At 41.7% G+C, this 26412-nt stretch overlaps 1 protein-coding gene across 1 annotated transcript in view; it reads right to left on the bottom strand.

Annotated features, from left to right (window-relative positions):
* The window catches only part of PLEKHG1 (pleckstrin homology and RhoGEF domain containing G1), a 241478-nt gene that overhangs the window by 162599 nt on the left and 52467 nt on the right, over nt 1-26412 (bottom strand). Inside the window, exon 2 of the mRNA XM_032782441.2 lies at nt 16001-16075. Coding sequence (XP_032638332.1) covers nt 16001-16049 — 49 coding nt within the window. The 5' untranslated portion in view covers nt 16050-16075. The remainder of the gene's footprint in view (nt 1-16000; nt 16076-26412) is intronic.

Genomic DNA, 26412 nt, shown 5'->3' with positions numbered 1-26412 from the left:
TTACTAGAACACAGGAATTGCTAAACAGCAGTGGTCTCCAACCTTTTTATGCCCAAGATCACTTTTTGAATCTAAGGGCAACTGCGGATCTATCCTGCTGCTTCCCCAAGTCCCTGCTCGTTCCTCAAAGCCCCATCCCACTCACTCCATCCTCCTCTCTCTGTTGCTTGCTCTCCCTCCCCCACTCACTTTCTCCAGGCTGCAGCAGGGGGATTGGAGTGCAGGCTCTGGGCTGGGGCCGAGGGGTCTGCAGTGTGGGAGGGAGTTCTGGGCTGAGTCTAGGGTAGGGGATTAGGGTGCAGGAGGAGGTGAAGGGTACAAGCTCTAGAAGGGAGTTTGGGTGCAGTAGGGGGCAGAGTTGGGGTGCAGGAGGGGATGCAGAGTGCTGGCTGTGGGAGGGGGATCAGAGATGGGACGGGGTGCACAAGGGAGTATGGGGTGCTGGCTCTGGGAGGGGGCTTAGAGATGGGGGTTGAGTGCAGCCTCCCGCCGGGCAGCACTTACCTCTGGCAGCTCATGCAGCGAAGCCAAGACAGGCTCCCTGCCTACCCTGGCCCCACACTGCTCCCAGAAGAGGCCAATGTGCCCCTGCAGCCCCTAGGGGGTGGGGGGTAGGCAGGGGGCACGTGACTTTGTGTGCTGCCCTTCTCTACAAGTACCACTCCCGCAGCTCTCCCAGCCAATGAGAGCTGCAGGGGCAGTGCTTGCAGGCAGGAGAAGCGCACGAGGGAGACACCCTTCCCCCTGGGCTGTGGGGCTGTGCTGGCCACTTCCAGGAGCCGCGTGGGGCCACGGTAAGCATGGAGTCTGCCTTAGCAGTAGCCACACTACACCTCCAGAGATTGTGATCGACTGGGAGATCCTCCAGTTGGTGACCACTGCTATACAGGATGAGACCCATGGTCCATCTGTCTGTGATAGTGACCAGCTTCAGAGTAAGGTGTAAGAACCCCACAGGTAGGCAGACATGGTTTAATCTCCCTCCCGTGAAGGTGTTATGCTAATCCCTAATCGTTTGAGATTGTTTTAAATCTGGAAGTATGAGGTTTAATATCCCTTCAAATCTCTTTTCACCATTAACTATTATAACTGGATTTTATCATCATCCATGTCCTTTCAATACTTCTCTGAATTACTGTTTTCATGGGAGAATAGGCTGACACAGAACGACGCCACTGGCAGCACTAGGGAAAAACTATATGGAGCAGGAGTATAACATGGAGGCAGTCTTTGAGCACTAATACATACTCCATGCAAAAAAATCTGCCAGTGCATTTCTTTGAAACTGAGCACATGCTGCCTTTCCGGAGACCATCTTACTTCAGTTAATAAACAAGGGACTGGAAGAAACACACAGAAAGAAACAGAGATTGAATGCAAACTAGCATCAGGGCCGGCCTTAGGCCAATTCCCCCAATTCAGGCCCCGCGCCTAAGAGGGCCCCGCACCCAGTGAGAATCTGTTCCCTGGCTAGAGGCACCTTTTTAATTTTTACTCAGCTGGCGGCACTCCGGGTCTTCGGCGGTGGGTCCTTTGCTTGCTCTGGGTCTTCGGCAGCACTTCGGCGCCAAAGTACCACCGAAGACTTGGAGCACCACCAAGTGAGTACAAGCCCCATGTGTTTTTTCTCACACACACACACACACACACACACACACAAAAAATTCCCCTCTCACCCCTATGGGTGGTATGTGTCTTCCTCAACCTCGGGTCCTCTACCAGAGGCCTGGGAGTTTGAGGGTTCTGCGCAGTATCTTAGCTGTTCCTAGCACTGCACTCTTCTGGACAGAGAGCTCTGATGTTGTTCCTGGGATCTGTTGGAGCCACTCACCCAGCTTAGAAGTCACAGCCCCGAGTGCTCCTACCACCACTGGGACCACTTTGGCCTTCACTTTCCACATCCTCTCTAGTTCCTCTTTCAGGCCCTGGTACTTCTCCAGCTTCTCATATTCCTTCTTCCTGATGTTGCTGTCACTTGGCACTGCTATATCTATCACCACCGCTGTCTTCTGCTCCTTGTCTATTACCACGATGTCTGGTTGATTGGCCAGTACCTGCCTGTCCGTCTGGATCTGGAAGTCCCACAGAATCTTAGCCCTGCTATTCTCCACAACCTTCTGTGGAATCTCCCATCTGGTCTTGGGAGGGTCTAGCCCATACGCTGTGCAGATGTTCCTGTACACAATGCCAGCCACTTGGTTGTGCCGTTCAGTGTATGCTGTTCCTGCCTGCATCTTACATCCTGCCACTATGTGTTGGACTGTCTCTGAGGCCTCTCTGCACAGTCTGCACCTTGGGTCCTCTCTAGTGTGGTAGACCCCTGCTTCAATGGATCTGGTGCTCAGTGCCTGTTCCTGTGCTGCTATGATCAGTGCCTCAGTGCTGTCTTTTAGTCCAGCCCTTTCCAGCCACTGGTAGGATTTCCCAATGTCAGCCACCTCAGCTATCTGTCGATGGTACATCCCATGCAGGGTCTTGTCTTGCCATGGCACTTCTTCTGCTTGGTCTTCCTCCCATGTCTGCTGCTGCCTCAGGCATTCTCTCAGCAGCTCATCTTTGGGGGCCATCTTACTGATGTACTCCTGGATGTTCCGGGTTTCATCCAGGACAGTGGCTTTGACGCTCACCAAGCCCCGCCCGCCTTCTTTCCGGCTGGTATACAGTCTCTGGGTGTTGGACTTGGGGTGGAAACCTCCGTGCATTGTGAGGAGCTTCCGGGTTTTCACATCGGCAGCCTCCATGTCCTCCTTTGGCCAGCTCACTATACCGGCAGGGTATCTGATGACCGGCAGGGCGTATCCGTTGATGGCGTGGATCTTGTTCTTCCCACTGAGCTGGCTCTTCAGGACCTGTCTTATCCTTTGGTGATACTTGGATGTTGCTGTCTTCCTTGCCTCCTCATCGTGGTTTCCATGTGACTGTGGGACGCCAAGGTACTTGTAGCTGGTCTGTATGTCTGCTATGTGGCCCGCTGGTAGTTCCACCCCATCAGTCTTGACTACCTTCCCTCTCTTCACTACCATCCGGCCACACTTCTCCAGTCCGAATGACATCCCGATATCCTCACTGTAGATCCGCGTCAGGTGGATTAGCGAGTCGATGTCTCGTTCATTCTTAGCATACAGCTTGATGTCATCCATGTAGAGGAGGTGGCTGATGGTAGTTCCACTCCTGAACCTGTACCCGTATCCAGTCCTTGTGATTATCTGGCTGAGGGGGTTTAAGCCTATGCAGAACAGCAGCGGGGACAGTGCATCACCTTGGTATATGCCGCACTTGATGGCCACTTGTGCAAGTTGCCTTGAGTTGACTTCTAGTGTTGTCTTCCATAGTCCCATTGAGTTCTTGAGGAAGGTCCTTAGTGTCCTGTTGACTTTGTATAGCGCCAGACATTCACAGATCCACGTGTGCGGCATTGAGTCATAGGCTTTCCTGTAGTCAATCCAGGCTGTGCTCAGATTGGTCTGTCTAGACCTTGAGTCTTGGGCGACTGCTCTATCTATGAGCAACTGGTGTTTTGAGCCTCTGGTGTTGTTCCCAATGCCCTTCTGAGCTGTGTTTATGTACTGGCCCATATGGGCCTGTAGTTTGGCGGCTATGATGCCTGATAGGACTTTCCATGTTGTGGGGAGGCAGGTTATTGGCCGGTAGTTGGACGGTTCTGTTCCCTTGCAGGGGTCTTTCATGATCAGCACTGTCCTTCCTTGTGTTAGCCAGTTTGGGTGGGAGCCTGCTGCTAGCAGCTGGTTCATCTGTGCTGCTAGGCGTTCATGCACTGCTGTTAGTTTCTTTAGCCAGTAGGTGTGGATCATGTCTGGTCCAGGTGCTGTCCAGCTCTTCATGTTCTTGACCCGCTGCTGGATGTCTTCTACTGTGATGGTGACTGGTTTCTGTTCTGGGAGATTGCTGTGCTCTGTTCTCAGGTCCTGCAGCCACTTTGCACTGGTGTTATGAGTCTTCTCTTTCTCCCATATGTTCTTCCAGTACTGTTCAGTTTCTGCTGCTGGTGGCTCTGCTGTTATTGTGTTGTTGCACTGCAGTTGGGAGTACACCTTGGATGGTTCTTTGGAGAACAGGGCATTTACTTTTTTGGCCTCTGCTTCTCTAGTGTATCTCCTTAGCCTGGTAGCCAGTGCTGTGAGCCTTTGTTTAGCAGTCTCTAGGGCTTCAGATGGAGTCAGGCCCTTGTATTTTTTCAGTAGCCGAGTCTTATCCTTAATCTCTACACCCTTCTGTAGTTCCACCAGCTGACTAACTTCTCTCCGAGTCGCCTTGATCTTATCCTCCAACCTCATTTTCCAGGGTGGGTACATACTGTTGTTCTTCTTGATCGTGTAGCCAAGCATCTCCAGGATTACAGAGGCTGTAGCGTATACCAGTTCATTGGTTTGAGTTATGGTGGTAGTAGGGATTGTCATGAGGGCTCTATTGGCATCTTCTAACATACTATCTGATGGTACTTCTCCACTGAGCCTTGGTAATCAGTCTCGAGGATTGACTGTAGCTAGTTTCTCCATGATCTTATGCCTCATATCAGCTGCTGTGCTCTGCAATGGAGGGGGTGGCAGTGAAGTTTCAGCTTCAGGTGTGGGCTGCACATCCACTTGTTCTTCCAGGTCTTCTTGAGTCTGGGATGTAATGTGGAGTTGGTCTATCTCAAGCTGTGAGAGCAGCTTCCTCTTTACTATGTTGAAGCGTTGGGTAACTAGCTGTTTCTCAGTAAGTGTGGATGTAGGTCTTTTGTCCATCCACAGTCCCCTCATACGTTTCATATATCCCCTCTCATTAGGTCTACTGTTGTAGTAGCATTCCATCAATTCCAGGTTCTCTTGTCTCGTCCATGAATGGTTTGTTCCAGTAGCCCACTTATCGTCAGATTGTCCTGGTTCCTCAACATCTGGCGCGGACCTTGTTAATCCGGGCGACGTCCGAGCCGGCATGACTCTCCTAGTTCGTGTCACTCTCATATTTGAGGTAGGCAGCTGAAGCGTTAGGGGGTCTTTTGCCCAAGGACCCCTACTGGAAAGTTGGGTACCAACCGGGATTTGAACCCCGGTCTCTCGTATCAAAGGGCAGTCTCCCGTATCAAAGGGCGGCGCTCTTAACCACTACACTATCCAGTGGTGGTATATGTATATTTTTAATAGTCATCTCTTCCGGGGCCCCATCAAAACTGTTCGAATTGGACCCCACACTTCCTAAAGCTGGCCCTGACTAGCATCAATATGAAGGAGTACAGAGACAAACTACGGGCGGGCAATCTCACATCACTACCCATCAACATGTAAGGACCATTTCTACTTTGTTCTCTCCCCACAATGTTTAACTGTTGTTTCATATAACTATACAACTGCTATAGGCATCTGTAAATTTATACACAATTTAAAATCTGAAAAGGGGTTAGAGTGGCCCAGCTTTTCAATGTATTTATATATCATCCATAGGGGCTTTTTGATTATATTTTTAGTATATATTTCTTAGCATATATGCTACATAGCGAGAAGTTGCTTTGTATTCTCAAGGTCTGCTGCATGGTGCTGTGCAAAAATCAACAGGCCAACCTACACCATTAGGACTACAGCTATGGAGTAATCATCTCTGGGAGAAACTGGGGGAAACACTACACTATATGAGGAGGATGACACCATTACTGTCAGTCAGGGAGATTTTAATGTATAGACTAGCATTTTTGTGCGTGATTATGTTTGTATGATGCAAACCATCTATCTGTCAGAAGGTGGTGGTTTGCTACTTGGAAATTTAAATCTACAATTCTACGAGTCTTACTATGAATAACAAAATTTATAATTTGATTGTGGAAGTGTGAAAATAATATTGCTATTTTGCAAGTATGTAATCCCCCTGTTCTCTCCTGTGTCTTGTCCCTGCCTGTTTGCAGAACACAGTGAAACTGCAGTTTACTTTGGTGCATTAGTGTACAACAAAACAATCAGTGGGGAGGGTTCCTAGTGAGGGGAACCAATGCTTCCGAAAAGGTCTCAATTTTGTTGCCTTTTTATGCTGGGAAGTTGAACTCCTTCCATCCATCTTTTTAGAAATTCTACTTCCAGGACACTGAGGAAAACTGCAAGGTCTGTCAGCAAATTGACTGGAGAAACATACTAAAGGCTGCAGCTATTAGATTAATGGTAAATGTTTTTTTTTGCACATAGATATTTCCAGAAGTCATGTTCGGCAGAGATCTCAAAAACAGAGAGTTTGGGAACCTTTCAGTTAGGGATCAGAGTCAAATGCTATGTGATTTAACACTAATTATGAACAAGCCATCTGAAGCAATCATGACGACTAGAGCCATCAAAAACTGCAGTTTCAGTCTTTCTGAAACTATTAGCAAATTTAAACACAAATTTGCCAAATAGTTCTCATAAAAATAAAATCAGGGTGCGGGAGGAAGGGTTTGGAACAGGACTTAGGCACTACTCATAGAACAGCTAGTAGAGGAGGTAGTGGTGGTGGCAGCAGCAGCAGGTGCCCTAATTACCACTATAGAGCCACTCTCACTTTCTCTCTCTGGCCCAGTGACTATTTCAGTATTTTGTACACAGTGGAACAGCTTCAACAGGAGAGATCAATGGAGATCCACACCAGAATATCCCATAGCTCAGCAGTTAGGTCACTTTCCCAAGGAATAGGAGAACTAATTTCACATTCCTTCTCCACATCAGGGGGATTTGATCCCCCGGACTCATGTGAGCACCCCACGCATTGGGCTAGAAGTTCTAAGGACAGCACTGGCACCTCCTCCTCCGGCCACTTGAATCTAGCCTTCATTTCCTTTGCTTATATGTGAAAATGTGCCCATAAACTAAACAAACCAGTTCATTTCAGATTGACTAAAATGTTTCAGTTGATCTCAAGTGAAATTTGTCAATTTTTTTTTGGAATTTTCAGATTCAGTTTGACCCAAACTGTTTTTTGAGGTTTTCTTTTTTTGAAGGGGGGAACCAAAAAAGTCAGTCATACGCCCAGCAACTCGCCAACACCACACTGGATAAAATACCATATGACTGCATACATTAATCATCCAAAAATTGTGTGCAACAGTTTCTTAATCTACACCTGCTAGTGTACAATTCACAAACTGGAAAAGGGCTACAATAACTGAAAAAAAATGTTGCAAATAATTTCCCAGCTCCAATAACTACAACAACACACTATTCATGAACCAGACCTGCTGTTCTTCATACTTGAGAGAAACTTACGTAGTGGGTAAATTCTGCTGCCATGGTCTATACTAAAAATGAAATGTGCGCCACAAGTTTATTGAGTGACATTTCAGCAAATATAAGATTTGCTTCCATAACACATAACAAATGCTTACTCCCTTTTGCAAGCTAAAACACAAATCTTTCCTGTCCACTTCCGTGTACTGACACAGCTCATTGTTTGAGATGCATCTGTTGTAACTGAAATATAAAAGCTTTACTGTAGAAAAATTGATATAAACGGATCATGGTAGATTCCTTTTTAATATGCAGTCTATCTACTACTCATTGTTACATACACAAACTTCCTAATAAATATTTCATATATACACAGTAAGCATACTCATAAAGCTACAGTATCTCTAGCTTTTCTCTGGTTTAAAGCAAACAGTGGCATTTATAGGTTTATTTGTTGATTGTAAAAGGCTTGACATAGCAGGCAATAGAGGAGCAAATATCAGAGGCCCTCAAGTCAAGGACCAAGCTCCAGTAAACTAATTACAGAAAACTCATTTCTCACTTGTCTGCTTCTGTACATTGTGCAGTTTAACTAGTGGGAGTCATACTAAAATGACATTCTTAGATAAGCAGAGTTCTAAAATTTCAGTTAGCACCTTACTGATACAATGGTCAAACCAGTACCCCTTACCATCACACAAAAGGCTTGGTTAACTAACAATTAAGCTATAAATCCTATATAAAATAGTTCCAAGAATATTACTTGGGAAAAATGCAACATTAAAAAGTCTGGAAGTAAATCAAAGAAAATTCACAAGAACATTCTATTTCCCTTATAGTTCATACATTCAAATAACAATGATATTTTAACATGAAAACACACACATGCAAATAGCCTTAATTCTGATGTATAAGCCTTACTCTTACCTCCAATGTCTTATTGGTGTATCTGATTAGAGATATAAATAAGATGTACATCTTTGAATGCATACATTCGAAGTAAATATAATTATAGATGTATATGACAAAAGACTATATAAGGTGTCTATATAAGGTGCCATGAGTCAACATTAAAAGCTGCTATCGACATATGTACATTTTTTCATAATTCAGTGTTGTTATAAGATGTATGTATGTACTATAAGGATAGTGAAATACTTGTGAAAATTTAAGTGTAGGGTTTTCTTTTATTCATTGTAGCAATGTTTACTTATGCTAACAAAGTTTTTGTATGGGAATTAATTTTTTTAAACATACATGGAAGAAAATAAAAATTACTAAAATGAATGTTTTAAAAGTTTGTCTAATTGTTTAATCTTGTATAGGTGATATTAAAATATAGACTTAAAACACAGATTGGTTAGCAAAAATTACAGTATTTTAGAGAACAGCATAGGCGTCAATCCTATCAAAATACACGGGTATGTTGTGCAGAATTTCATAGGTTTAACTGATTGCATCTTCCAGTGTTGCCACATATAAAGTCACTAGCAACTCCGTAATCAGATGCAAACACCTTAGGATCTGCTATTCCAACCCAGATAAAACCTACGTTGTTCATAATTATTCAGTTTTTCTGGACTTCTCAGGGTTGTTTCTAATATATGATTGAGTGCCATGACAATTAACAAAAACTGCGGTGACCATCTGCTGCAGTGTTTTGGATAGTGATGCCTTAGCATTTTACCAACAGTTTCCCAGTACTGATTGATTGTTTTAGAGACCATTCTGCAAGCATTTGCACCCCTGATATGAGGAGGGAATTGGCCATTTTGAAAGATTATGAAGGAATGGAAAGCGAGGAGGAGATAGTTATATGTGTACATTAAGGAGATAGCTACATGGAAAGCTCTATCAAGAACCCTATCCAAGAGATGGCTCAAGTGAAACAAAAATCTACTGTGCTGAATCTGGAACTGGCCATGCAGAGAGAGGCATATGCCCAGTGGTCATGAGAGAATCCTATGTGAAAAATCAGTTTCTAAATGGTTTATCAGGGGAACTTTTTAACCTGCGGGTGAAGGAAGATAACATAATGGATAAACCTATGGAACACATTATATGCAAAGTTCAAAATCTGGAAGGAGAAACTGGGGTTCCTTAAAGGTATCAGCAGTTAATTCTCAGCTTCAGGGAGCCTCCTTTATACCAGAAGCAGCACTTCATGAAATGGATCAGGAGAGAGATACTGTTTCCCGAGTGAGTCCCAGGCTATATGACATTTGCCAGTAATGTCACAAAGGCCATTGGAGACTGAACTGCCCAAGCAGAGGAAAGCAACATCAAGGAAGCAGAAGTTGCTAATGCACATTGGACTCAGGAGCTAAAATGTCTGATACATGTAAACATCTACAGGAACGAAATTTGCATGTAGGAGTTAAAGTGGTGACTATTACTAATCAGCCACCACAGAATAAAAGAGAAATCCAGCTCCCTCCTAATTTGGAGTCTCTGCACACTAAATGGACTTTTGTTGTAGTGACCAATATTTCTAGTGCTGTTGTATTGGTAGTGGATTTCATCTGACAGCATCACAAGAACTCCTAGGGTTAACAGAACACACTTGCCCCTGGATAATATTCAGATATCCCTGCTGGATGTGGGAGTGGTAGGAGTGGGAAGGATTCTAAAATTTTTTAAAAAGAGAATTTTAAAACTTGGAGAAAACAAACGTCAGTTTTCAAGGAGTTGTATCATCTTCCTATGACATACAGTCAGCAAGAATGGGTTGGAGCTCTATCTCCAGAAATTGAAAGTTATAAAGGACTGGAAGGTTCCTATAAATCTGGAGGTACAGCAGTTTGCAAGGCTCTGTAGTTTCTACAGAAGATTTGTAAAAAATTTTACAGAGCAGGTAATTCCATTATAGCAGCTAACTAGGAGCAACTTTGTCTGGATGAAGGAACACCAAAAAGCATTTGAATCACTAAAGAAAAGACTTCTAAACCATGCTCTTCTTAAAATGTGCAGATTCATCCTATCAATTCATGGTAACCTGTGATGCCTCAAAAGGTCGCGGTCAAATTTGCACTTGAACAAACTGATGAGCTTGGCAGGTGCTGACAAGTCGCTTTTTGGAGGTCACAAGATAGATGAGAGAAAAATCAAGTATTTAGCAATGCATTTCAGTTGTGTAGCTATTGTAGAGATCCTGCAGGCCCATCGCCCCAATTTATTAGGTAAGAAATTCACAGTGTACACAGACCACTGTGCCCTGCAGTGGCTGCTTAGGAATTGTTTGAATATTCACCGTTTTCCAGACTCCTGAAAAGCAAACTGTGGTCGAGCATGCTATCAGCCAGGTGAGGGCAGCGAGAATAGACTCAGCCTGGTCTCATGAGGTCTCCTGATAAGAACAGTTTAAGGACAATGAGTTATGTTCAGTATGCCACAGGATCTTCCAAAGGAGACCTAAACTGGGAAGGTTCAACACAGTTCAGGAACAACTGTCTATTGACCCAGATACTAACTTGCCAGTGCATGAAGGTAACAGAATTATTATGCCATCATGTTACATATTATGGTACAGAGAACAGTGCTGGAGTGTTTTCATGATAATGAAGCAACAAACCACCTAAGAGATGGAAAGACCCTGGGCTGAGTATCCAACAGATTTGTTTGGCTGGACATAGCTGCAGATGGTAAGCACAAGGTGTTTTCCTCTCTTACTCGTCAGGAAAGGAGAGGATCAGCAACAAGAGGCAGAACTCCTTTAGATGAAATGCCCCAACCTAGTAAACCTGGGAGTTGATACAGATTGATTTGAAAGGTTACTATCAGAAACATCAGCTGGAAATTGGTATTTGCTGGTAGGGCACCTTTTCAAAGTATGTGCTGGCACAACCACTGAAGGATAAAATGACTGAGACAGTTATGGATGCATTGATAAAATATGTAGTGTTGCAGTTCAGTCCTCCAACCTCCATTTCCAGTGATGGGGGAAGGAATTTGAATCAGTTATTACAAGAGGTTTGTCAACAACTCCAGATAACCAAGGTGTGGACTAGTGTTGCCCGCCCTCTAAATAACAGGGGACTAAAGAGAGTAACCTGCACCAGAGTCTTATTCAGTGAAGACCAATGAGACTGGGATATGAAGTCATCTTTGCATATAACACCAGCCAGCACTCAACTATCCATTACTTGCCTCATGAGATATTTTTGGACTCCACAAACATATGCTTTCTTGTGACTTGATGTTCAGGCAGGAAGAACTGGCAAGGCCCACTGAATCTATGCAGGTGGGTGACATGGTGGAGTCTTACAGCTGTGACCTGAGGACTGCATTGCAGAAGGTGGAAGAATAGATGAGTCAGAAGTGAGCATGCCAGGAACAAGATGCCATGAAAAAGGAAAATGTTGTACCCATCCAGGAAAGGGAGAAGGTGTGGCTATACAACTGGACAAAGCAGCCTGGAAAAAAGAAAATCCCAAACCTACTCCTTTTCAGAGGGGGACTTTACACAGTGATTAAAAAACTAAACAACTTATCCTTGCTGATGCAAAAAGCAAGAGTTCATCTCTCTGTAGTCTATTAAGAACTGATGCACAGATTCATTGAAAGAAAGGGGAGGGCAAACACTGAGGATGTTCAACAACTATCACAGGGGATGCAGAAGAAGATCTGAGGTTCCCCAACAGTTTTCCATGGTTTGTCATAGAAGACCAGTTGTGAAGGAGGAATTGCTGGGGTGCTCTCAGGAACACAACACACTGCTGTCTTCAACAGACAGTCTGTCCAAACATATAGGCCTGACCTAAAGGACATGAACCCTACACTCGCTGATAATCTATAACCATCTATGAATGATGTCTGAATATATGACTCCAGTGGGCAGACAAACACAGAAATCTGTGTGGATGGCAGATTACCTGGATTTCTAGAAGCTATGTTTAAATTCTTATTTAACCAGAGGGGGAGAGGAGGAGTTGTAATGATTAATGTAGACCACACCTCCACCAGTAAATGGTGCTACATTCTTAGGTGAGTGTTAAATTTTCTTGTGCATTATTACGTATTAGTTTACAGTGAATGACTGTTTAACCCAGGGATCAGCAACCTTTGGCATGCAGTCTGCCAGGGTAAGCACCTTGGCGAACTGAGCTGGTTTGTTTACCTGGCGCGTCTGCAGGTTCGGCTGATCGCGGCTCCCATGGCAGCAATTTGTTCCTCCAGGCCAATGGGGGCTGCGGGAAGGGCGGCCATCACATCCCTTGGCCCACGCCGCTTCCCACAGCCCCCATTGGCCTGGGATGATGAACCACGATCGGCCGAACCTGCAGACACAGCAGGTAAACTGGCCCGGCCCACCAGGGTGCTTACCCTGGCGAGCCATGTGCCAAAGGTTGCTGATCCCTGGTTTAACCTGTCTTCAGCTGGCCAATATTTGATTAGTGCTATATTACATCCAACTGTATGAACACTAAACCAACTAATCAGACATGGGGCAATTCAACACAAAGAGCAATATTCTCGTGTCTATCTATCTTTCTTAGGTACTTATGTGGCCCTCCATCACCTAAGTATCTGACCACTTCACAATTTTTGATGTATTTATTCTCAACACCCCTGTGAAGTAGGGAAGTATTATTATCCTCATTTTACAAATGAGGAGTGAGGCAGAGAAGCTAAGTGAATTCCCCCAAGTCAGAAATAAAATCTGTAGCAGAGTACGGAATTGAACTCTGGTCTCCCAAGTCCTAGGCCAGTGCCTAAACACTGGACCATTCTTCTTCTCCTCTCTCTAATTTGTTCATGTCTGTAGATATGGAACACATAAATTGGGAGATGATCCAGGCACCAGCATTCCAAGCTGGTGCTTGGGGCAGCAATCTGCAAGGGGCAGCAGTCCCTGTTGTTTTGCCCTCAAGTAGTGTGCCGAGTTGCCACCATAGGTGGCGGGGGCAGTCCATGTGCCCTTACGGCGGCAGGTGCGTTTCCGCGGTGGCGGCAATTTGGTGGCAGCTTCTATGTTTAGCTGTCCGCAGCAGCTTCAGCTAAACATAGAAGCTGCTGCCGAATTGCCGCCACCGCAGAAACGCACCTGCCGCCCTAAGGGTACGCAGACTGCCCCCGCCTCCCACAGCAGCAATTTGGTGCACTGCTTGGGGCGGAGAAAACTGTAGAGCCGGCCCTGGATGGGGGGCAGAGAAAACAGGAAACACTGAAAAATCTCATATGGTAGAAGGCCAGCTTTCAGTGGTGGCAGCCGGGAGCCTTACAATGGTGATAAATTTGCTTGGGCAGCCAAACTTTGACATGATTTTCCACAAAGCCTCACGGCTAACAGAGTCAAAGGCTTTGGTCAGATTGATAAAGGCCATATATAGCTCCTGGTGCTGTTTTTAACATTTTTTCTGGATCTGCCTGGCTGCAAAAATCATGTTGATTGTGCCTCGTGATGGTCTGAAGCTGCACTGGGACACTGGCAGTACTTCTCTGCAAGAGGGAGCAGGCAATTCAGTAAGATTCTAGCAAGAATCTTCCCAGCAATAGAGAGGAGGGCAATGCCTCGATAGTTGCCACAGTCGGCCCTTTCTCCTTTGCTGTGTAGACATATCCTCTATAAAAAGCAGAATTACTTACTCTTAATTTCCTGATTTAGAGGAGTAACATCCTTGAAAGAAAACAAACAGCTTTCTCAAAACAAAATTGTTTAGACAACAGCTTATGAGAGTACAACAGTACATATAGCGCTTTGAATGGATCCCTCTATGAAGAGACAAAGAGTCCTGTGGCACCTTATAGACTAAACAGACGTATCGGAGCATAAGCTTTCGTGGGCAAATACTCACTTCATCAGAGGAGCGTTTGAGGAGTGTATAACTTTGATAGAAGCCCAAAAGAGCAATAGCAGCCAACTGGTTTTGCAACAAGAAAGAAAGAAAGAAAACAAGGCATGGTAGAAAGCTGTGGGCAAAAGATAGACCTACTCTCTAGCCATGAGGTGTGGCATCAAAGAGATCTCTGTTAGCTTTCCAGGTTTAGAGGGAAAGTACACAAACTTCCTTTCCCTCTGTTCTTTCTGAGTCCCCTTAAATCCCTGTCCCTTTTTCCTTCTTGAAGAAGAGTTTAAAAAAAACAAAACAAAAACAAAACAAAAAAACCCAACAACTTACAAACAAGCCCCATTTCCTAGAATATTGGCCCACACTGAAGTGGTGAATTAAAATGCATTATAGTAACAAAAAATAAATTTGCCTTTCAAAGAAGTAGTTTTCTTCCAAACTTGCACTCAAACTTTTCAATTGTTTCTCTATTCAAGTGCTACTTTACCCCAGTTTTTCTCTGGGAAGCAAAGGATTAGTGAATGATTAACACCTGCATACACAAATTGTAAATGAATTCAAAATTCAGAAACTGTAATCTAATATTTCTACCTGGAATTTAAGGTAATTTTACATCATAAAAACCCATTCATGCTTTACTAATGCTACTACACAGACAGCCATAAATATGTTTTTCTAATTCGCTTTAATACAACCAACAAGGTATGCAACAATAATCTGCTCCAAATAAAATTTCTAACAGAAGAAGAATACAAACATCAATTCTAAGTGTACTTAAATAGTCATAATGCTTTTACTGCACAAGATATATCATCCATAGGCTAGCCACATAAAAACGTGCATAGGTTTGTCCTGAAAGCAGTCATTAGAAGGGTTCGGTGTAAAGTTGCACGTGTCTCAATCTTGGCATTTAAAATGCCCTTAGCAATGCCTACCAAACCACATTGTAAATTAAACAACAAGAACTTAACAGGCTCTTTGTAGATAAACATATCTAGTTTTCAAAGGAAAAGGAATTATTTGTCTGCTATTTATAAAAAGTGTTGCATGATTTCTTTCAAATGTCAAAGTGACAACCGAGGTCTAGATCTCACAGTCTCAGCGTCAAAAGATACTTTATTTAAAAATATCAATTCTAAGCTGTATATTTCTTTTAAAAAAATCAATATGGAGAGTAGGGTAAAGCAACCTGAATTGCAAATTACTTTCATAACAAATTATTTTGAAAAGACTGAGGGAATACAGTAATTATGAAAGCAAGGATAAGAGTGCTACAGATCCCAGAGACAGGCACAAGCTTTGAAAGCTTCCGCCACAAAAGTCTGTCAAATTACTTCAATGCTGATCTGGAAAGCCCTTCTATTTCTAGTCCTGGGACTATTCTGAGAGGAGACCACTGAACATTCAAGACCATGTGATATATTTGCAATGACAAATTACCACTAGGAACCATGTTCAAAGTTTTTAAATGAATCTTAAAAACCAGTGGCTTGATTTTCAGAGAAGCTGAGCATTTGAAGTTAAATGGGAAGTACACAAGTTCAGCTCCTGTTAAAATTTAGACCACTTATTTAAGTGTCTAAATACAGATCTGGGTGGCTAACTTAAGTCTCCCACATTTAAAAATATTAGTCTTAGGCAATAGTATTCCCATTATTCTTACTGCAGAAGACTAGTCACTTTCTCCAAAAGGTGAAAAATTATTAGGTCATTGGACAGCTCTAAATCTTTTCAAATATTATGCATTTAATTACCATCAAGAAAAAGATTATAGAAAAGAGGCTACTCAAATAAGTGAAAAATAATCAATTTTGAACAAATGTGTCTTGAGAAGTAAATGTGTTGAATTAGACATAAATATAGGAAAGCTTTCCTAGTTCTCCTATAAGTCATATCTTTGAAAAGCCAATTCTCTCTCTTTTTAAAAAAAATTAAAGTTTTTCATAGGCTGAAGTCACAAAAGATTTGAAAGTTTCTTGCCTGCAATATTTAGTCAGAGAAAGTGAGAATACTAATGAGAATACTAACCTTCATTCCTGGAGATGGTTTCTGAACTCCCTGGTGTTTTATCTGGCATCTCAGCTGAGACCAGCTTAGTGAAACCTGAGGGACAAAGAAAGGAAAGTATTCTAAAGCAAAGCCAGTACATTCCAGCTGAAGGACACCTTTCCTTCCACAGGTTAGGGATACAATTTCAGCCCCTAGATCACTCTCACACTCCAAAAAAGAATGCCATTCAGTTCAACAAGTGTTGTTCAACAGGTAATATGAATCTCAAATTAATAAATTTAGTGCTAAAGCTTTATAAACACAGTTGGATGTAGCAATGAACCTGACAGATATGTGCAATAACTTTAGAGGATCACAGCAAAGTAGAAATGGTTTTGGATGTTTTTGTTTGGTTTTTGTCTCAGTGTCGTAATTTTCTTTTAAGTGAATTCTCAATCAAAAGTCTCTGTAGCAACCATTCAATAGAAGGGTGATTCATAGCCACATGTCAGACAAAGTAACAATTGTTACTATAAGGGTAATGTCAAAGTAGATATCTTAAGCTTTTTTAAAAAACAACGGTTTTACTTAAGTCTGAAAAATAGTATTTGCTTACTTAAAATATTACTGTATTGGTTAGTGATCTTAATCTTAAAACAGAATAATAGAATTTAGAGAGAAAAGATCTTTTAGGTCACCACTCTCCCTGCCACTGCACGGCCTGTTATGATAATTATGACATTTACCCTCAACTATGAAAAGTTCACAAGATGTCACAATAACCTATAGCGACAAGTGGGAAATGATGCAAAGGAGAGAGAAACTGAATTAGTCCAAACAAAGAAAGCCTAATGATACAACTTAAGGGCTGTGTTAAGATCATGCTCAGTAAACACGTAAAATGCAGAACTAGAAATCAGTGAACGAAAATTGCTGTGTTGAAAAGATGGTAGACAAAATAATGAGGGGACAGGCTACTCCACTAGGGTGACCGGATGGCCCAATTTTATAGGAACAGTAACGATATTTGGGGTTTTGTCTTATATAGGCACCTATTACGCCCCAGCCCTGTCCTGATTTTTCACACTTGCTATCTGGTCACCCTATACTCCACCCACCATTCCTTTTGTGGGTCCTAAGGGAGAGACTTTGGAGAGGAAGTCTGGCTACTGGAGCAAGGTTCACCATTATGATTGCCACTCCCACCATTTCCCTGGACACTGGGCCTTTATCATTTTTATCCTGAAAGACGACATGACCAGATTAGGCCAGAAAGAGGGACCCAGACGACATCACCACCTCTACCAGCTCCAGCTGAATCCCAAACCACCACCTGGGATGAAACAGGATCAGACTTTAACAGCAGCAGCAACAGCTGAAGCCAATCTCAGTTAACTTCTTCTCTCTTCCCCCAAATGACAGTTATTACCATCTAACAGACTGTTAAACAAGGCGGTTTTTCCTTTTAAAACCTCTCTCTAGCTAAATGGAAAGGAAATAAGGGATGATGTTAAAATGAAAGCCTTATTCAAAATGCTTTAATGGTTTTCCTTATCTTTAATAAAAGGTTTAAAGGATTTTTAATGATGTGTTCACCATGGTATTAAGCAGGTCCCGGCCCATGTTTAACGCTAGGCATTTTCTGGATTATGTTAACACCTTTGGGGAATAAGACCTTCATAATAGTACATAGTATTTATTAGTGTATTGTCCAGCCTATTTCCGGCTGTTTCCCTTCAACAGGGCTTTTAATAACTTCCCTTGGGAGAATATTCCTCAGCCTAATGGAACCAAATGTCGGGAGGTATTTCCTGAAATTCATCCTGACTTTTCCCTCTCAGTGGCATCCCACTACTCCTGGTCTGTTTGCACGAGCCATATACTTTGACTTTCCTCTGGTTTAAACCCTTCACACATCTGTAGATCACCACCACCCTTTCCACACACTATACCTTATATCATCTCTTAGCATACCCCACACCTTTATTTCTTTCAACCTTTTTCTTCAATAGTCATTTCATCCAATTTAGTAAGATGGATGGATATTTTAAACCAAAGTGATTTAAAATGTCCATTTTAATCATGATTTAAAAATCATCAAGCAGGAAACCTTGCTTTAAAAATAATTGATTTTAATCTTGTTTTGCATTTGTACTTTTTTTCTTTTGGTTATTTTCCTAAAGAAAGAGGTTGATTCTCATTGGTTAGTAACTTTTAAAACATGTTGATATCACAAGTAAGTGTAGTCTTTACACTATAGTTTGTACTTCTTTTGCTAACCAGGAGGATACACTATGTCTGTCTATCTACATTTGTTTAAGCAATTGCATACATTTATTCAGATTCTTAATTTTTATATTTTTATGATGTTATAAAATGGCAGATGATGCATTTCTTATTTACTATAGTTTTTTTTCTTTTTTTTTTTAACACTTTGTGACAAGGTGCATTTGGATGGACATTGGAATTCAATTAAAATGCATAAAAACAGCATTTTAAAAATGTTTGTCTTCATTAGTTACATAAGGCTACCTTAAATACTCTGGATATATATTTTTTCTTAAGTTTATCAATACGTTTGTATTTCAAACTAACTGATTTATTAAAGAAAGAAAGTATCTGTAGTTAAGAAACAATCAGTTCAATTTACTATCACCATATCCGTCAAGATTTTAAACTGGTAGGTGTCTCTCTCTCATGTCTAGTTTTTATTTATAGATTGGAAAACAAAAAACAAGCCTTCCTGTTTTTTCGACTCCCAATCTGTTTCTCAACTTGAATGAAATTCACAACAAGATTTTGCCACTGGTTTATGTTAATAGATCATCTTTTGTATTGGCTTATAGCTAGTGTGTGTCAAACATTTTTCAAAGTTCTACCTTAAAGCCTCGGCAAATTTTTAAGATTTTCCCATTACTGGTTAAAAATACATTCCTTATTATTAGTTAAGCTCTGACAGCAGGTGTATAAAACAGAGAGGAAGACAGCTCTCTGCCCCAAGGAGCTGCATTCCAACCTGAGAAACACAGAGAACTCATTGGGGAATGGAACATGTCTGGTGATGGTTTATGAAGTGCAATGCAGTTTATGGCACTAGACATTTTTATATTAAGTAATAGCAGCCCAGTTTATGCCATTAGAAGCTTAAAAGGTATACAAAAAAATTGCTCAATTCTCTGTTCGTAACAGCTCCCTCACACAAGGGAGTTGGTTTACTTGTATGGATATGCCCTGGAATTCAGAGGATGGTCTACAAGGTCAAAAAATACAGCATTCTGGAAGACTTCTGCATCTTAACTTTGCTATAAAGTGACTTAGAGAATAGAGTGTATGTCCAAATATGGAGCTTCAGATTTTTTAAACCATTATGCCCATATCTGATACAAAAGGTTTGTTCAAATCCCTATTGCCAGCCCTAGCACAAAAACAAACATTTCAGCACTGACCTTTATCAAATGATCTGTATATATAAAATGCAACAATACAATATATTTCTGATTTCTCAGGCATATTTATTTATATTTATACCAGACATGGCTATCCAGTGCTATGGCTGCATTCACAATTTTAAAGATACATGCAAAGCTTATAAATGATAGGCATGGTCTTACAAGTTTCAGGGTGGAATTCAATATAAGAATACAGGAGACAAATCCGACGCTGTCTTTACACAGGCAAAATTCCCACTGACTTCAGAGAGAGTTTTGCCTAATTAAGATCTGCAAGATTTGATACCTAGCAGGTAAATTTCACCCTAGTAGCTAGTAAAAGGCTACTACTTATTATGAAGTAGTTGATTGTAATTTCTGAATTTTCCACCACCCTGTATTCACTGACGATTTTATACATGAGTTGAAAATTACCATCCATCTGGCTATATACAGGGCAGTTGTACAACCTACGACACCATTTAAACAAGTATGGTCTTGACACATGATTTAAGAAAAGTTCTCTAGAAATCCTTTAAAAATTCAAATCTATAATAAAATAGAAACAAGTTGTAGCCACTCTCCAGCAGTGATTAATTTTTCATCTCCACCTGCTTTTCAAACAGATTACTAAAAATGAATTACATATGCTCATCATCATGAAACAATTGGCTGGAATAAATATACTGTCTTGGCAAGCTCACTGCCATCACTTTGGATTCAATGATGCATATTGTTGGTGAATATTTAGCTAGTATACAAGTCAAATGCTGTTTATTCAGTAAGGCCTATAGGTACTAACCAATTATCTTATATGTCTGACTGAAAGAATTAAATACTGCATTTACTTATGTTGTTATATCACCCCTTTTAGAATTTCAGAGAATTGTTTCTATAACCTCTAGGTTTTTTAAAAAACAGGTTTCATATTAGAAATGCAGACTTCTACAGACTTTTAAAAAGTAAAGAATAAAACATGGATATGAGTGTGTCTTCATTTTGAGCATCGTGGAATTAAACATTTAAGTGGTATTAATCACTAAAATACCAGTGACCATGAAATAAAATTCCTAATCTCCTTCACAAATCTATGTTTTTTTTTAAAGGGGAACTTTGTACTGATAGGAGCAAGAAAACATTTACACATAAAAAACTATTTTCTTGGCCACTCATTTTTTCGTCTTTCCTCTGCTGCTTTTTTTTTTTAAAGTATAAATTCAGTCCACTTCTTCACATTATAGATCATCATTCCCTTCTGCTTGATCTTAAACCTTGCCTTTGTGACATCTCAATCTGTTGCCAGAGAACATTACATTTAAAATGAGACACCTGTCAATTTTCACATTTTAGGACTCTAATGACATGCATGTCTCCATCTCTTCACTGAGCATGCCCTATTGTTTGCTGCACAAAAACAAAAACAAAAAAACCCACACGATTCAAGCTGGCATTTGAATGACCTTGACATTTTTCATAATGGAGTTCTAAATTGAAAGCAGAGTTATTCAACTACCCCACACAAGACATGGTGTTTACTGAATCGATTCGTACTTTCAACAGCTTTAATGGTTGTCTGTTAGAAGAACTCACTTGGATAATCCAAATGAATTTCAACACCATCATTCCATTGGTGGATTTTTGCTACTTACCAATACACTATATGTAAATATAAAACAGTGCTGTTAAAGTCTCTGATTTGCTACAATGTTCAAATTGTTATTCACCTATAAAAATATGCAATAAGTTTAAAAAGGCCCATTTGCTCTAGAAAAAGAAATCTCCAAAACATTACTTAGAAATACTTGTTTACAGTTTCATAAAACCAGTAAACCCAGGGCTGGTGCAACCATTTAGGCGGACTAGGCGGTTACCTAGCGTGCCGAGATTTGGGGGTGCCAAAAAGCGCCCCCAAATTTTTTTTAAATGGTTGAGCAGCCCTGCTGCTAGGACAGAGAGGGAGTCTGAGCTGCTGGTGGCAGCCGGCAGCCCAGGGTGTCCCCTGGGTCAGGGCACTGCCACAGCAGCCAAGGAGCCCCCTCGGTCAGGACACCGCCAGAGGGGGCGGCAGGCAGCTCCCATGGTGCTGCCACAGTGGTGCCTGCGGGCGGTCCGCTGGTCCGCGGCTCTGATGGGAGCTGCCGCAGTCGTGCCTGCGGACGGTTGGCTGCTCCGGTGGACCGCCCGCAGGCACCACTGCAGCAGCTTCACTGGAGCCGCGGGACCAGTGTGGGGCAGCGAAATTGCTGTCCGCCTAGGGCGTTCAAAACCCTAGCGCGGTCCTGAGTAAACCTAATCAAATGTACGACCGATCATCCTAGATTTTTCTACACTGACAATTTGAAGACGTTTACTACCATTACTCTAGTACTAGCACAGCTCCCCCAGCATTAGCAACAGCGGCAGCATCAGTTTACACCAGTCCTTAAGCTTTCTACCCCAGTGTTGTCTTAGGGTGACCAGATGTCCTGATTTATAGGGACAGTTCTGATATTTGGGGCTTTTTCTTATATAGGCACCTATTATCCCCCCACCCCCGTCCCAATTTTTCACATTTGGTATCTGGTCACCCTAGTATTCTCTAGATCTGTTCTGAGCAGCACTGATCAGAACTAAGTGAAGGCTACAATTTTAAATTATACTTAAAACACAGGAATCCGGTTTGATTTCTTTCCAACTCACATCAAGTTGTCAAGATAACAGCTTCTGCTTTGCTGGATATTTAGGTAAACAGAATTCAGAAAACAATTTTTTAGTTTTGTGGTTTTGGTTGGAGGAATGGTAAGGCTGGGGAAAGAAGGAGAGGTGCGCAACAGGAAGATTTTCTTTCAAGCTAGAAACTGAGGCCCTGACCTTGAATTCTGTATTGCACAGACAGATCGATCTTGATGGGACTTTTCATGTGAGTAAATACATAATACTCACAGGATAGGACTTTAATATAAGTACAGTAAAAACATGATCAATACACAGCCTAAACTTTGACATAAATTAAACTACATTTTCCAAGGAAAGTAGACATGGTGCTCCAACTAACACGATTTTTTTTGTGAGTCTTACGATACATGATGTCTTACATAATGCTAACTTCACCACCATTTTCAAAAAAGAAGGACTGACTGTGGCAACTCTTGAGGCATTGCCCTCCTCTCCGTTGCTGGGAAGATTCTTGCTAGAATCTATCTGAATCGCCTGCTCCCTCTTGCAGAGGAAGTACTGCCAGAGACCATTTGGTTTCAGACCATCACAAGCCACCACCGACATGACTTTTGCAGCCAGGCAGATCCAGGAAAAATGTCAAGAACACCACCAGGAGCTGTATATGGCTTTTATCGATCTGACCAAAGCCTTCGACTTTTGTCATCCATGAGGCTCTGTGGAAAATCATGTCAAAGTTTGGCTGCCCAAGCAAAATTTATCACCATTGTAAGACTCCTCCATGACCAGACGACTGCATCCGTCCTGTGCAGTGGCTCTACCTCTGAGCCCTTTGTCATCCGAACTGGCATAAAACAAGTTGTATACCGGCACCCACCCTTTTCTCCATTTTCTTAGCAGCTAGGAACACACTAACCCAAGACCATCTACCACAGGGCATTGGCATCCAATATTGGACTGATGGCAACCTCTTCAACCTTTGTCATCTTTGTGTCAGAATTAAAGTAATATCAGCAACAATAACCATATTCCAGTACGCTGATGATTGTGCTGTAGTCGCACACTCAAAGGAGGATCTGCAAACAGCACTTAATCGTTCCTCTGCAGCTTACAAAAGCCTAGGGCTAACTCTGAACATCGGCAAAACAAAAGTTCTCAACCAGCCAGTCCCCAATCATCAGACCCAGCAAGGAAGATCTACATCAACAAAGAAGAACTTTGCCTATCTTGGCAACCATCTCTATCAGAGGGCAGACATAGATGTCGAGATTCAGCACAGAATTCACTGTACTAGCCTTGCCTTTGGCAGACTGCCTTGCCGGGTGTTCAACAAGTCACACCATCAGAACACACACTAGACTTTTAGTTTATGAAGCGGTGGTAATCTAAACTCTCCTCTACAGCTAAGAGACTTGTGTGACCTATAGAAAACATCTGAGAAACCTAGAAGGCCAGCACCAGCACTTTCCTCAGAAGATCCTCAACATAAAATGGAAGGATCGTCACACTAACGTCAGTGTCCTCACAGAGGCCAACATCTTCAGTGTTGAGGCCCTGATTATCCAGCACCAGCTGAGGTGCACCAGGTACTGTTGCACATGCCTGATGTATGCTTACCAAAACAACTGCTGTACACCCAACACACCAAAAAAGAAAGGAAATAGGGAGGCCAAACAAAAATGCTTTAAAGACACTCTCAAGATAAACATGAACAGATGTGGTATCGACACCACACACTGGGATACAGTAGTCCAGAATAGGGACAGTAGTCCAGAACTGGCAAAGACTTATCAGAGAGTGAATGTCCACTTTTGAGGAAAATTGCCTTGCTCTGGTCTCAAAAAAATGCAAGAAGGAAAGACAACAGTCACAAGCAATCATGGCCCAAACTTGACTTCCAACACCACCTGCAACATCTGCCAACAAACCTGTGGCTCAAGGACTGGACTCCTCAGTCACCAAAGGACCCATAAAAAATAATACCTGTGAAACATCATCCTTGACCTCAAGGGATCGCCAACGACACAATGTCTTATTTAAAACCACACCTCCTCGAAGGAAGGGACTATGCAAGAATCTCAGCTTTCATTTAAGAAATAATGTAAGTTTCTAAACCTCATAGTTGCAGAAAAAAGCTTGAAAGTGTTGAAAGCTGAAAGAATAAAATAAAAGAATCCCAAATTTATTATTATTCATAATGATTGTTAAGCCAGTCTCGTGTTTGTTTGTTGTTTGAAAGGGGATGTTAACATGAATTTTGATCATTTGGGGTTGACCATACCAATAGCAGTTGGATATAAAACCTACTTATCAAATTACGGAATGGATCCTTTCCTTTTGCAATGGCCACAAGTAGTGCTGGGGTTATATTCTTGTAGATAAGAGATATAAGAATGCAATCCTACTCACCTTCTAATCAAAATAAATCAATGTATACAACAATCCTACTGTGAACCTCTGGGTTACGATCAGTTGTGAGTTCAATCATACAAGGGACCTCATGAAAAATAATCTTACAGGACACTTTTGAATGTTTATCAACAAAGCCATTATTTGTGTCTTCAACTATTAGGCCACATGACACTTACAATGCCAAAGTTACAGTATTTGTGATTCTAATTACTGTTTTTTGCAGGAACATTGAAAAGTGCTACATAAGAGCTCTGTGTTATTACTACCCAGTTAGGAAGCTTGAAATGCAATATGCATTTATCCATGATATTATGAATAAATACAACTATACTGTTGATGTTTCTCAAGTGAAGTAAGCAAAGCTCTAACAGTAACCAAAAGCATACAGATCTACGGCTATGCATTTTTACATGCCATATGCTATGCATTTTTACATGCCATAATCAGCCAGGACCACCCAAATGGGCCCAGTGGGAGGTCTTCAAACAAAAATTTCTTGAACTTTCTAGTGGTGGATCAGTTTTCCTCTCAAAACCCAGAACTGCTGCAATTACTTCAGAAGTTACAGAAAAAGCAAAAGAGAACTTAACTTTAATATTATAAAAATGAAGAGCTCCAAAAAAACAGAACAAAAATGACATAATTTCCATTCATTGCAACATTCAAAATAATGCACAATGAATAGTATATCAGTGATTAAATTGTATTTAAAAAGGAACACAACAAACGCAACTCATTTATATTAAGTAAGGAAACAGCACAGTGAGTAAACGCTTCTAAAGTGTAGCCTTAATAAAAGCAGCAATCACTAATTGTACTCCAAAAAGGGTCAGTAGTTTGAAATAACACTTCCCAGTGTTTAGATTCTTATTTGAACTAAACAAATTAGTGAAAAAACCCCATACCCCGACCCACATCAGTTTCACCAACAAAAGCATCCGTGTGCACAGCACTATGTTGGTGGGAGATGCTCTCCCGCCAACATAGCTACCACCACTCATTGGGGGTGGTTCAGTTATATTAGGGAAAGAGCACGTGCGCACGCAGCTACGCAGCAGACCTTGCAGTGGTGCAGCTGCAGTGGTACAGCTGTGCCACTGTAAGGTCTGCAGTGTAGACACAGCCTAATTCTTGAGAGACAAGCAAAACATCTCCCTGTAGGCACCAGCAGCAACAATTGAATGGGTAGGCCCCAGTTCAGGAAAGCATCCCTATTCAAGACAGCACATAATCATGTGCTTAACTCGAATCAGACTTCAGCACTTGCTTAAAATTAATCACATGCTTAAGGGCTTTCCTGAATCATGGACAATATCATCTTTATTATGTATAGATCAAATACTTTCTATTGAAAGGCTGAGATATCCTTTTGCATTGCCAACGGTGAAATCCTATCTCCACTAGTTTTGCCACTCACTTCAAGGGGATCAGGATTTCACCCTAGGACTTTAGATACCATGTTCCCTCTCAATCTTCTGGATCTACATTCCACACTAATACTGAGTGCTGGTCCACTGGCCCTCTGCCTTTCTCCTTGGTGTCACGGATTCTACATAAGCCACACTGTCACAGGTTGGGTCACTGAACACCTTCAGACAAAACATCTCCACCATGCTGCCATTATGGTAATAAGTATACAAAAATAATGGTAATAAACAAGAACATTCTTTAAAATCAAGCACATCCTTAAACTCACTGAAAACCCAGTAAAATTCTAAATAAAGGCAAAAGGGGATAAAAAAATAGAAATCATGAAAGTTAAGCATGTCCAAAGGCCTTAATTTTTTCCCTATGTTTCCAGCAGCTTAAGATCCCTCTCTTGCAAGTCAGAGATCTTGTCTACAATAAATATTAAGTTGGCGATATCTTCACCTTGGAAGTTCCCGTATACAGTACACAGCACAGCACCACAATGGCTCCATTCATTTCTGTCCAGCAGAAACCAGAGTGTTGATG

This window comes from Chelonoidis abingdonii, chromosome 3, assembly GCF_003597395.2.
Source record: "Chelonoidis abingdonii isolate Lonesome George chromosome 3, CheloAbing_2.0, whole genome shotgun sequence".
NCBI classification, from domain to species: domain Eukaryota; kingdom Metazoa; phylum Chordata; order Testudines; family Testudinidae; genus Chelonoidis; species Chelonoidis abingdonii.
The sequence above is the reverse complement of the archived record's forward strand: the minus strand, read 5'-3'. Positions and strand labels throughout refer to the sequence as shown.